Raw genomic sequence first — 11672 nt, 5'->3', positions numbered from 1 at the left:
CTAAGCAGCCAGAGTTTCCAGGCAGAAGTAAGAAAAGGGATCCAGAGCCCTCCTGGTAGGATGAAAGCAGAAACCTCTGGGCTCCCTTCTCACAGCCTCCCTCCCCTTTTTCCAATAAAAATTTGCCTTTGGGGCTCAGAAGCCTACAGGCAAGCCCCACCCCTCTCCCAGCATCCTAAAGTTTGGGGGCTGCATTTGAATGAGAGATTTTCTACTAAGGATATTCTGGAGGGGCTCCGGAGGGCAGCCGGTTCTAGAAGGGCTGGGAGGACAGTACCCGCATCCTAGTCTCCAAGGGCATCTGCGCAGCCCCAGGGAGCCCTCTGCCCTTTCCTCCTCCCTCCAGCCCAGCCAAGCAGAGACCGAGCTTGCTGGCTGTCACCTGACACTGGGCAGCCGCTGATCCCATTGGTGGAGCTGGATTTCGGTCTGGCTCTCTGTTCTTTCTCGCCTTCTCTGCCTCCCTCTTCTCCACGCTGCTCTGATCTTCCTCTTGCCTCTCTCCTTGCTCACCAGGGAATAACTCACCCTCCCGGGGATAGCAGAGTGCACTGCAGAGCCTGACAGAAGCATCCTGCAGGGCATGGAAGAAGCTGCTTTGGCATCTGTGAGAATACCTAGAGCACCAAGCCGGCACTGACTCAGGCGTCAGGGTCCCAGTCCCCAGCTGCTGTCCTGCCTGGGTAGCCCAGACGACTGTCTCTTCCTCCCTCTCCTCCAGTCTTTCACTGCAGAGCTGCTGGACCCAGGTGAGAGTCCTTGCTCCCTTGCTTCCCAGATCATCCTACGAGGGTACAGAGGAGCCTTGAATGGTCAGAAGCTGAGAAATGGGGCACCAGGGTCCTAGCACTGCTAGTAATGCCCACCAGGATTGCTTACCCAGGGAACGACCTTGTCCCCTTTTCCCCAGCCAAGCCTTTGGTGAAAGGATTAACAGCTGGGTTCAGTCTCTGGGGCACCAGGGTTAGTCACCCCATGGCCATTCTGCTGCAGTCAACAATGCCAGCAGGGACGAGGTGGGGGTGGGGGGGCTTTCCCAACAGCCAGGGGCCCAGAATGGTGTGTGCCTTATATGTGTGCCGAGGAGGGAGCCTTGCCTGTATGGGAGCTCTGTGTGTGTGTGTGGAGTGTGCTCCTTTGCAGATTTCTGTGTGCCATGTCAGAACAGGTGTCCCCGTACACGTGAGGACATGTCTGCGTGGGGGTCACTTCTCTGAGTGGTCGTGCGCAGGCGGTAGTACTGCTAGGCGTCTATTTATGGGGCGACCAAATCCCCCATCATGTGGGGGTGTATGTGATCAGAGGGTTTCTGTGTGGGGAGATGCCGCCCCAGACAGAAGAGCAGGGGTGGAAAGCGTGGGCAGAGTCGTTGTCTTCAGGCAGACCTGCGTAGATGTGCAAACCTGTTGGCATGTGAAGAGGTGGGGTGTCAGTGCTGGCATCAGGGCAACGCCGGCATGTTTTCAAAGAAAACATGAGCGAGAACAAGCGCTGAGGTGAGCATGTATGTAAGTGGACATGCATGTCCAAGCTGGCTGGCTCCTGGCATGTGTTCTGTGGAGGTGGCACAGAGGCATGAAGCGCCTGCAGCTTCCCCTTTTCTCCAAATAAGGCTGTGAGGTGTGTGTGAGCCTTTGAGAGTGCGTGAGCAAGTGCATGAGAGCTTGTGGGTCTGGGTGGCAGTGGAGCTTGTGGAGGGGAAACTGGAACATTCTTAGAATGTGGCAGGTGGTAGAAGGTGCCTGCGTGGCAAGGGGGTGAGGGTGGGAGTGAGTGTGGGCTGCGAGCAGCCCAGTGTGGGCATCTCTGGGCGCCTGTGCCTGCCTGCCTGTGTGTGGGTGTATGGATTCCTGTCTCGGGTGGATTCACGGGTGTTCCTCAGGTGTTGCCTCAACCTGTCCCTTTCACCCTGCCCTTTCACACCACCTACCTTGAAGAACTGTGACTGTTTCCTCCCTTCAAATACTGCCACTTTCCCCAGCAAGTGTGGGGGTGCGGTTCAGCTCTCCTGGAGGGACAGAGAGAGAAGGCAACGCTGGTCCAGAGGACCACCCCCCCCCCAACAGCTGCAGCAGCTGCCTCTGTTTCAGAGGTGGGACTGGGTACTGACTGTGGGGGCGTAGCCACTCTGGTCCTGTGGGGGGTAAGTGTTGGCATGTGCTGTGTGGGGGCCTGCATATGTCTTCATGGGGAGCTGCACCTAGGAGCAGAGGGGCAATGGCTTCTGTCCCTCAGAACTACGCCACAGGGGTTTATTATTCCAGCCCCTCTTCCTAACACCCAGTTACATTCTGTTTCATTTTGGGGTATACCTGGTAGCATCTCCAGCTTACTTCCCTTTGCATAAAGCTGCTGGCATTTGATCGAACCTCCCAACAAGCAGGCACATAAGCTGTTTTTTGGGGGAAACAGTTAAGATGAAAAGGACCAAGATGTCAAAGTGGGATAGCTAAGACCATCACCTATACCTTTGCCCTGTACCTGCCACCCACGGATTAATTGAGAGGTGCCAGGCTCTAGATTATAGCATAATTGACAGGAAAGTGTGGGTTGGATCTTATTGAAGCTTTAAATAGCGGTACCTGCTTTGGAAGCACAAGGTATCTTCACCCTTAGCTCCTGGGCAAGAGGGAAAAAAAGCAGACATCTTGGGAGAGTGGGGTGTGTGGAGAGCTCTGAGAGGGCTAAGGGTGCATGAGAAATGGGTATGAAGCCAATGCTCAACCTCACTCCCCGTCTACCCCTGAGCAGGCCCTTTCCCCACCCTCAGAGCCCAGGACTGCAGCACCAAAGTGTCAGTTCTTCCTTGCTGTGTTCCAAAGTGGGGTATTGGGGCCCCTCATAGCTGAAGAGCACCCAAGGGTAAAAGCACAGGAGTGAGAGAATGGATGAGAGAGGATGGTGGGAGGGAAAAGAGATAGTGGTGAGAAGCCTGAGCCACACATATGTGCATATGTACATGCACATGTGTTTACATTCCATACCTATATTCACGTAAGCAATTAGGGTGTGAAATATTTGCTTCATGAGAAAGAGCTTGAGTTCCACAGTAGACTCAACTAAACCCAAGTCATGTGCTGGCTCTGTGACTTTTGGCATCTCAACCTCAGTCATTTTATCTGTAAAATGGGGATGATATAGAACCATCCTGTGTGAGGTTTATATGAGATGCTATGAACATAACAGCACAGTTAGACCACACTAGATGCCAACAGTAAAACTGATTATGTAAGAGTCAAGCCATGAAGGCTGCTGAAGAGCAGAGTCAACATGTGAGGGAAACCTGAGTGGGACTGTGGTCCAGCACCAAGTGCCTTAGATCTGCAGATCCACATGCAGCTCTCTGGCATGTGCACTCTCCTGAGCAGGGGCACTCTTGTGGAGTCACACTCAAAGAGAAGGGAGGCCTGAGTCCCATGGCCAGACACCCTTGCCCACCCTGACCCCTACATACAGCCCCCACTGGATGCTTCCTACCTCTCTCATGCCTCTCCTTATACCATTCTCTCTCCCCACTTTCTCTCTTCATGCCTGCTGGCTGAGGGCCCCCGCCCTGACTCCATCTGCTGCAAATCTGTCCCACCCCATATTTGTAGCATTCCCACTGGGGCCACCACCTGTCAAGTACCATATGCTCTGTGGACCCCTGCAAGAGAGACAAGAACCACCCAGGGCAGCCAGCCCACCTTTGGTCCCAGACTCCCCTGCAATCTTCCCATCAAGTTTGACAAAGTAGGAACGATCCATAGATCCTCAGAGCTCTATCTTTCAAGGAATGTTGGGAGCAGTATGTTCCAGAAAGTTCTGGAGTGCAGAGGAGGTGGTGATTCTTCCTTTCCTCTCAGTCCCTGCAGGAGCCACACCAGAAGGGATCATGGAGCTGCTGTCCACGCCCCACAGCATCGAGGTCAACAACATCACTTGTGACTCCTTTCGCATCTCCTGGACCATGGAGAACACTGACCTGGAACGAGTCACCCACTACTTCATCGACCTCAACAAGAAGGAGAACAAAAATTCCAACAAGTTCAAGCACCGGGTGAGGCTGGGGTGACCAGGCCTGTCCCATTGCCTTGTTTAGAAGGAGGAAGGAGAATGGATTGACTGTGGGAGGTGGGAGTAAGGCAGAAATCCAGACTTTACTCTCTGGGAAGTGCTGGCCATCACCTCACCTGGCCTCTCCCAAACCAGGTCTTCACTGGGAAAAGGGAATCTCGTCTGTGCCCCCTAAGCTCTGAGGGAGTTTCTTTGAGGTAGTGTTTGTGTGGTGCTTGACTCAGAGCCCGTGTATAGCAAACATTGTTTTGGCTTTAGAGGGCTAGGAAGCCCAGCCTGAAACACCAAGCACATCTGAGGACACTACCTCAAAGGGTTCACAAAGCCCCCAACTCACCTGGTGGGTGATAAGGGCCTTTGCTTGGTGTTCTGTGACCCCTGCACGAGCCCTTGTGGACCTCCCACCTATCTTTATCATCAAGGGTCTCAAAAAAGACTGAGTGATGTCTCCACCCACTGGCCAGAGTGTCCTTCCCTGGGCTAAAGCCAGCATGGGAGTGGGTGGGAGGAAGGCTCTCCCTTACCCAGCTGGCAGAGGAAGGGGGAGAGTGAGGTGGGAAGGAGCTGGTTCCCAGGACGACTGCTGCATCATGTGGGTTACTCACCCCCTCTTTCTTTGGAACTGGCTCTCCCGATCTGGGTGTCTTTTGGCAGGCCAGTTGCCACGGTGACTTGAATGTTCAACACCACCCCCTTAGAGTCCCCCCGCCCCAGAATAAGGCATATTTTCCCTTCCTCCCTGGCTTCTCAGCATTCGCTGTTGCCTAGGAGACTGCACTGCCTTGTGCGCAGCTCTCGAAGTCTCCCTCGAAACCTAAGGTCTCTCAGCTTGCAACTTGGTGGCCCTACACCCTGTGGCCTTTCTCCCTAGTTTCCAAGAGAATATTCTATGGGGAGCAAAAGGTCTGGGGATAGGGGAATGTCCCTCATACCTTCCTCAGAGCTGCTGTTAGCATCTGCAGGAATGTGGTGAAAGGATGAGGGGCCATGGACTCCTGGCACTCTGGCCCACTTTGGGAGGGTCGGAGTTCACTTGGGAAGTTGGGCATCAGATGTAAGGTGTAGTTGGGTGTTTGTACCCTAGTCTGCCCCTAGGTTCTATAACTGCATCCCATTTCTTAGGATGTTCCCACCAAGCTGGTGGCCAAGGCTGTGCCACTCCCCATGACAGTGAGAGGTCACTGGTTCCTGAGCCCCCGCACAGAGTACAGCGTGGCGGTGCAGACAGCAGTGAAGCAGAGTGATGGGGAGTACCTGGTGTCAGGCTGGAGCGAGACTGTGGAGTTCTGCACCGGAGGTGAGGCCTGCCTCCTGCCACTGTGACACACAGTGGCTTAGTAGTTAGTAGTCATGAAGGGCTCATCTGGGGAGTGCCTGTAGTATGCCAGGCCTAGGCATTGGGAAGATACAAATGGGAGACCTACCCCGGCAACCCAACAGATTGGCATTTGTAGCAGATGTGAGCACTGGATCCTTTGATAATCCCACTTCTATAAAGGTGTGGAATGACTTTTCTAGCTTGGGAAGCATATGTTTAATTTATGGATTGTAGTAAAGGCATGTAATATAAAACTCATCATTTAATCATTTCTCTGTGTACAAATAGTGCTAGGCATATTTACCCTTTTTGTTTTGTTTTGTTTTTGTTTTGTTTTAGGGTCACACTCAGCTGCAATCAGGGGTTACTACTGTTTTGTTTTGGTTTTGGTTTTTGGGTCACACCCAGCAGCACTCAGGGGTTACTCCTGGCTCTATGCTCAGAAATCGCTCCTGGCAGGCTCGGGGGACCATATGAAATGCCGGGATTTGAACCACTGATGTTCTACATGCAAGGCAAACGCCTTACCTCCATGCTATCTCTCTGGCCCCAGGGGTTACTACTGGCTCTATGCTCAGAAATATCTCCTGGCAGGGTCAGGGAACCACATGGGATGCTGGGGATTGAACCCAGGTCTGTCCCGGGTTGGCTGTGTGCAAGGAAAAGCCCTACCACTGTGCTATCACTCCACCCCTCCATGTACATTCTTTTTTTTTTTTTTTTTTGGGGGGGCCACACCCGGCGGTGCTCAGGGATTACTCCTGGCTGTCTGCTCAGAAATAGCTCCTGGCAGGCACGGGGGACCGTATGGGACACCGGGATTCGAACCAACCACCTTTTTGGTCCTGGATTGGCTGTTTGCAAGGCAAACACCGCTGTGCTATCTCTCTGGGCCCCTTCATGTACATTCTTATGCAATCAATCTCCAGAATGTTTTATTGGGGGTGGAGGGGGTGACAACTCCCTAACAGGATTTAGTGCTGTTGCAATGTCTGGAATTGAACTCTGGTCTTGCTACATTTAGTGTTTGTACTCCAACCCTTTGAGCTCGGCCTTTCAGAATATTTGAAACTTGGGGAGACATTGTTCTTCAACATTGTGCTATCAGCTCCAGAAGGTAGAGTGCCTCTGGTCTGTCTTCACCACACCACACTTACGATACAGGTCCATGCTACCCAACAAATACTTCTTTGCCTAGGCCTCCAGGACTTTTGAATCTTCCCAAATTAAGTTTTGCTAGACAACACCCCTCCTTTCTCTCCATGCCTACCAACTGGTGCAGCCCCATTTCACTGCTTTTCTCCATAAGTTTGACTGCTTTGAGAAGTCCACATAGAGAATTCTTCCAGTATGTGTGCTTCTCTGGCTAGGTTATCTGATTAATGTGATGGCTTCAGCTCCTCTGTTTTGTGGCTGGGAGAGCTTCCTTTCTTTTGAGATTCAGTAATATCACACAGGGCTTGTCGATCCCGCTTTGTTATTGATCTTCTGTCAATGTACACTTGGAAAATTATCTGTCTTCTCTGGTCTTGTAGGCTCTTAGCAGAATTTAGCTCGAAAATATCGGCATGAACAGCTGACTTGTGTGTGCTTAGTCATGGAGGAACCAGGATTATATTCAGTCCTTTTGGTGTTCACACAGACTGCTCTGGTGCTCTTTGTCACAAAGAAGGAACATTCTTTGCCTCTAGTTTAAGGCTGCTGGCTCTGTCCTCTGCCCCACTTCTCTTTGAGCTCCCCCCAACTTTGGAGCAATGTTCTTTCTTTGTGGCAAAATCCCATTCTCCAGAGGTGCTTCATCTTGTGGGAAAGCCTCTGGATTAACCCATCAAGACTGCAAACTGGGAAGCTGGGAGTGGCTTTAATCTTGCCTACTGGCCAGAAAACTATTATCAGGAAAAGAGACTTCTTTTCCTGATTTGTGCACAGGCACTGTCCAGGTCTGTCCAAGGTGAGGGTTTAGCCTTCTCTGGGTTGGAAGCTGTCACTGCTGTCTCCATACTCACCTCTGTGGGGCTCAGCCAATTCCCTGTGTAGTGACAGCCAAAGAGGGGACAGCCTCTGCCCTCCTGTGCAGGGCTGCTTATGAAGGATTTCAGATATTCCCCTCTCAATCCTTTTCTTGATGATCCTCCTTTAACACAAGGATGCTGAGACTCAGCCTTGAGGTCCCTGCCATGACTGTAACTGGGGAGCCCCACCATGGTCTCTTACCCCAAGTGCTACAGAGGACAGATGCGCTGGCTCTTCTTGTTCTAAGCAGGCCAGCTGGCTCCCCTGAGCTGAGGACAGAGATGGGTGGGTGGGAAAATCGGCAGGGGGGTGAGGAGGGGTCTGGGCGTGGAGGCGTGGAGACTATAATTCCCCACCTGGCCCTCAGCTCATCCCCAGGACTCTTGCAGATTACGCCAAGGAGCATCTGGCACAGCTGCAGGAGAAGGCGGAGCAAATCGCAGGCCGCATGCTCCGCTTCTCTGTCTTCTACCGCAACCACCATAAGGAGTACTTCCAGCATGCCAGGTACCTGCTTCCTGCAGCTCCTCTCTCCACATACCCATTGTGCCCAGCTGCTTCTCCTCTAGAGTCCAGGCTGGCTCCAGGGTGAGGTGGTGGCTGGGAATCAGTCTCCAGGGCTCAGGATGATGCTCTTGGATACCATGGGCCTGAGTTTGGCCTTCCTTTGGAACAGCACTACTGAATTATAACTCAGAAGGGCTGTGTCCTTTTCTGCTCAGGCCTGGATCCCAAAGGCAGATAGTAAAGTTCCTAGTTTACAAACCTGCACACCAAGGAAGCTTCAAGGGAAACCTTTAGAGTGGTGTTGGATGACAGCGACTGGCCAGGAAGTTAGAGAATGAAGTTGGGTGGGTCTGGCCCAACTCACCCACGTCTGTCATTCAACCAGTGCATCTTATGTTTTATTTCCTTTGGCTTGACTATATATCACTTTTCTGATAAAAAAAAATTTGGGCATTCCAAAAGTGCCCAAAAATGGGGTCAGAGAGAGCACAGCAGGTAGTGTTTGATTCCCAAGTTCCGCTAGGAGTAATCCTTGAGTACAGCTAGGTATGGCCCCAAAACAAAGCCAGAAAATTCTAAAAAAAAATTTGAGATCAACACTCTCAGAACCAGGCCAGGACCTGCTCCTGCTCCACTCAGCACTGCCTGCTGGCATGGCCCCTTTCACTCTGAATCCAGGAAGAGGCCATTTCAACCATGCAGGGCACCACAATGGGTCTTGGTATTTATGCTAGAAGACAGTGAGGCTACAGTAGGAGTACTTGGCTTTCCTACCAGCAAGCCAGTGAGAGCCAGGGAACACATGTGCCAGGATGGGAAGAGGAATAAAGGCACAGGCCCACCTGAAGACACAGCCTTTCTAGGTCATCTATGGCCCAGACACAGTGTAACCAGCAGGTGCTGTGGGGAATTTCATATCCTGGATGTAGATAGGGCGGTTTGCTGAGGGCAAGTACCTAAAACTTCAGGAGGAGAGCTGTGCTGGGGCTTGAAGAATGGAGTCTAGTGGAGAAGGTGACAAGAGCAATGCAGAGGCCTTATTGGAAGAGCTGGGGAGAGAGTCTGGCCCAGCAGGTCAGAGTTGGGTGTGGTCAGAGATGAGAGAGGTGGAGCCAGAAAGACCAGCTCCGGTGGCCTTGATTTTCATGCAAATCCTGTCAAAGCCAGGGAGTGGCATGCTCAGATCCCTCCTCAACGAGTGGGCTGCATCAGCCCGGCTCAGGGATCTCTGCTCATGCACTCGGGAATGTTCTATTTGTGACTGTTGGAGGCGTCAGCGGGTGGGAGAGCTGGGAGCTGGGCCCCATTGCACCACTGCAGCCTCAGCTCAGCTAACGGGCAGCATTTTCTCTTCCTTTGGGCACTTGCCCCCCCATGTCAGGACCCACTGCGGGAGCATGCTGCGGCCCTACCTGAAGGACAACAGCGGCAGCCACGGCTCCCCGACCAGCGGCATGCTGCATGGGGTCTTCTTCAGCTGCAATACGGAGTTCAACACAGGCCAGCCCCCTCAGGACTCCCCCTATGGCCGCTGGCGCTTCCAGATCCCTGCCCAGCGTCTCTTCAACCCCAGCACCAACCTCTACTTTGCAGACTTCTACTGTATGTACACGGCCTACCACTATGCCATCCTGGTGCTGGCCCCCAAGGGCTCCCTGGGAGACCGCTTCTGCCGTGACCGTTTGCCCCTTCTGGACATTGCCTGCAACAAGTTCCTGACCTGCAACGTGGAGGATGGGGAGCTGGTCTTCCGCCACGCCCAGGACCTCATCCTGGAGATCATCTACACCGAGCCGGTCGACCTGTCCTTGGGCACACTGGGGGAAATCAGTGGGCACCAGCTCATGAGTCTGTCCACTGCTGATGCCAAGAAAGACCCCAGCTGCAAGACCTGCAATATCAGCGTGGGCCGCTAGGGGTTCCTGGGGAGCTGGGGGGCAGGGGGAGATGACCTACCAGCAGGACGGCATGGGCGGCACAGATCCTGGGAGTTGGCTTCTCTCTCCTGCCCCCTGCTCCCTGTGCACCTTAGTCTCCCCTCTCCACCCCTTGGCATTAGAGGCCGCAGAGCTTGGCCTTAAGGTGGGCACCGCTAGCTCATGCCCTGAGGGGAGTCAAAAAGGCTTCTCCACTCAGTCAGGGGGGAGGTGTGTGACATTGCTGGAGATGTCCCCCTTTCCTCTGGTCTCCTGTCCCACTGTTTCTTGCCTCATCCCAGGCCCCATCTCAGGGAGACCTGCTGCCTCAGATTCCCTGGGAAGTCCGCGTGGTGTTTGTTTGCCGCCAGGCGAGGAGCAGAGCACTGTGGGTGCTCTTCCTGAGCTGCACCCCTCACAGGGCCCCCCCCCCGAAGAAAAAGGGGTCCCTTGGCCTCTCCCTCTATAAATAGTCTCCTGCACCGCTGGACCCCGGCATCCCTTTGCCGCAGCACCCTCACCCTCTTCCTGCATGGGGAGAGTCCCTCACCCCACCCCAACAAGGAGGCCCACTCTACTTTGGGGTTTCCAGCTCACTGGGATTTTTGTCTTCTACCTAAAGAAGAGAAATTTTTCTCTTCTACTGCGGCACACCTTCTCCCTTACCCAGAGTCCTGGGATCTGGAATCACAGCCACTGGGGTCGAGGAGGGGGGTGGACACCCCTGAGACCCAGAGAGATGCCCTCTCCACCAGGAGCCCGCTGCCTGGTGTGGAGGGCTCAAGCTGGCTTGAGAGTGGGGTCTTCCCCCTGTGCCCTGGTGCCCCCTGGCTGCGTGCTTTGCTCCTGCTCTGCCATGGCCCCTAAGCACTGTGCCCGTGTGTGACCTGGACTGTTGCTCCGTGCCCGCCCACCAGCAGCCCTGCCTGGCCAAGACCACTTTCCCTGGGGAGTTCTTGGGGCAGTCCCACTAGGCCCAGCCTTCCTTTCTGCCTTTTCTTTCATTTCCTTCCAGGTCCTGAGGGTAGGGCCTGGGATTCAGTGTATGGGGAGGTGTGGGCCTGATGGGAGACATGTGGGTGGAGGAGATCAAACTCCTGAGTGACAGACAGACAGGGCTGACAGGCCAACAAGGCCAGTTCTGGGCAAGGCAAGTGGAACAGTGGGGAACAGGGCACAGGCTGTCTCCACAGCAGGCACAGAAGGTCTGGGCGCTCGCTAGCTGCATGGAGGAGGAGTGAAAGGACTTGGGCACCCCTGCTCTCCTCAGCCACAGTCAGCATCTCTTTGGGGGCTGCCCTCCCCAATCCTGGGGCACCCGCCTGTGCTGTGCTTGCAACCCGCAACAATAAAGGCCTGAGTCATGCTTCTGTGTGTGTCTGGAGGGGTGGGCTGCGCCAGGGTGGCCCCCAGGAAGGTTGCTTGCTGTGTACTCAGAGGGTCACCAAACTGCACTGCATCAGTTGCCTGCCTCTTCAGTGCTTCCCTCCACTGGCAGGTGGGAAACTGAGGCCTCTCAGGGCAGAACCCAAGACCCTCTGGAGGCCCAACCAGAATTCAAGGCTCCCTTTGGCATCCTGCCACGGCCTCAGGCTCAAATGGCCCAGATCTCAGTGTCTCTCCTACCCCAGCAGATCTGAGTCACTATTGTTTGTTGTCACGGACAGATTCCGTGAGCCTCTGCTAGAGGGAAATTTCCAGAAAACCAGTTCTCACTGACACTGCCTGACTTAGGCCCAATGTGCCAACCAGTGTTGGGGCCAGCAAGGACACCAGGAGGGAGCTGGTGACTTTTCTGTGCCAGCATGTGGCTGGCTGCTCTGCACATGCCAACACCTTCAGAGTACCCAGGCTGTATCTCT

The 11672-nt window shown here is 53.9% G+C and overlaps 1 protein-coding gene across 1 annotated transcript; it reads left to right on the top strand.

Annotated features, from left to right (window-relative positions):
- The first annotated feature begins 397 nt into the window (after positions 1 to 397).
- PHYHIP (phytanoyl-CoA 2-hydroxylase interacting protein) lies at positions 398 to 11176 on the top strand. Its single transcript, XM_049769477.1, has 5 exons — positions 398 to 749; positions 3846 to 4039; positions 5179 to 5353; positions 7777 to 7894; positions 9276 to 11176. The coding sequence occupies exons 2-5, from the start codon at positions 3875 to 3877 to the stop codon at positions 9808 to 9810; spliced, it is 993 nt and encodes a 330-aa protein (XP_049625434.1). The 5' UTR covers positions 398 to 749; positions 3846 to 3874; the 3' UTR covers positions 9811 to 11176.
- Positions 11177 to 11672: the final 496 nt, after the last annotated feature.

This window comes from Suncus etruscus, chromosome 3, assembly GCF_024139225.1.
Source record: "Suncus etruscus isolate mSunEtr1 chromosome 3, mSunEtr1.pri.cur, whole genome shotgun sequence".
Taxonomy (NCBI): Eukaryota; Metazoa; Chordata; class Mammalia; order Eulipotyphla; family Soricidae; genus Suncus; species Suncus etruscus.
The sequence above is the reverse complement of the archived record's forward strand: the minus strand, read 5'-3'. Positions and strand labels throughout refer to the sequence as shown.

Bases quoted from the DNA above. Each gene is read 5' to 3' on its own strand.
- PHYHIP (XM_049769477.1), top strand. From the start codon at position 3,875: ATGGAGCTGCTGTCCACGCCCCACAGCATCGAGGTCAACAACATCACT. The intron at 4,040-5,178 runs GTGAGGCTGGGG...CCCATTTCTTAG, and splicing joins CCAACAAGTTCAAGCACCGG to GATGTTCCCACCAAGCTGGT. The intron at 5,354-7,776 runs GTGAGGCCTGCC...GGACTCTTGCAG, and splicing joins TGTGGAGTTCTGCACCGGAG to ATTACGCCAAGGAGCATCTG.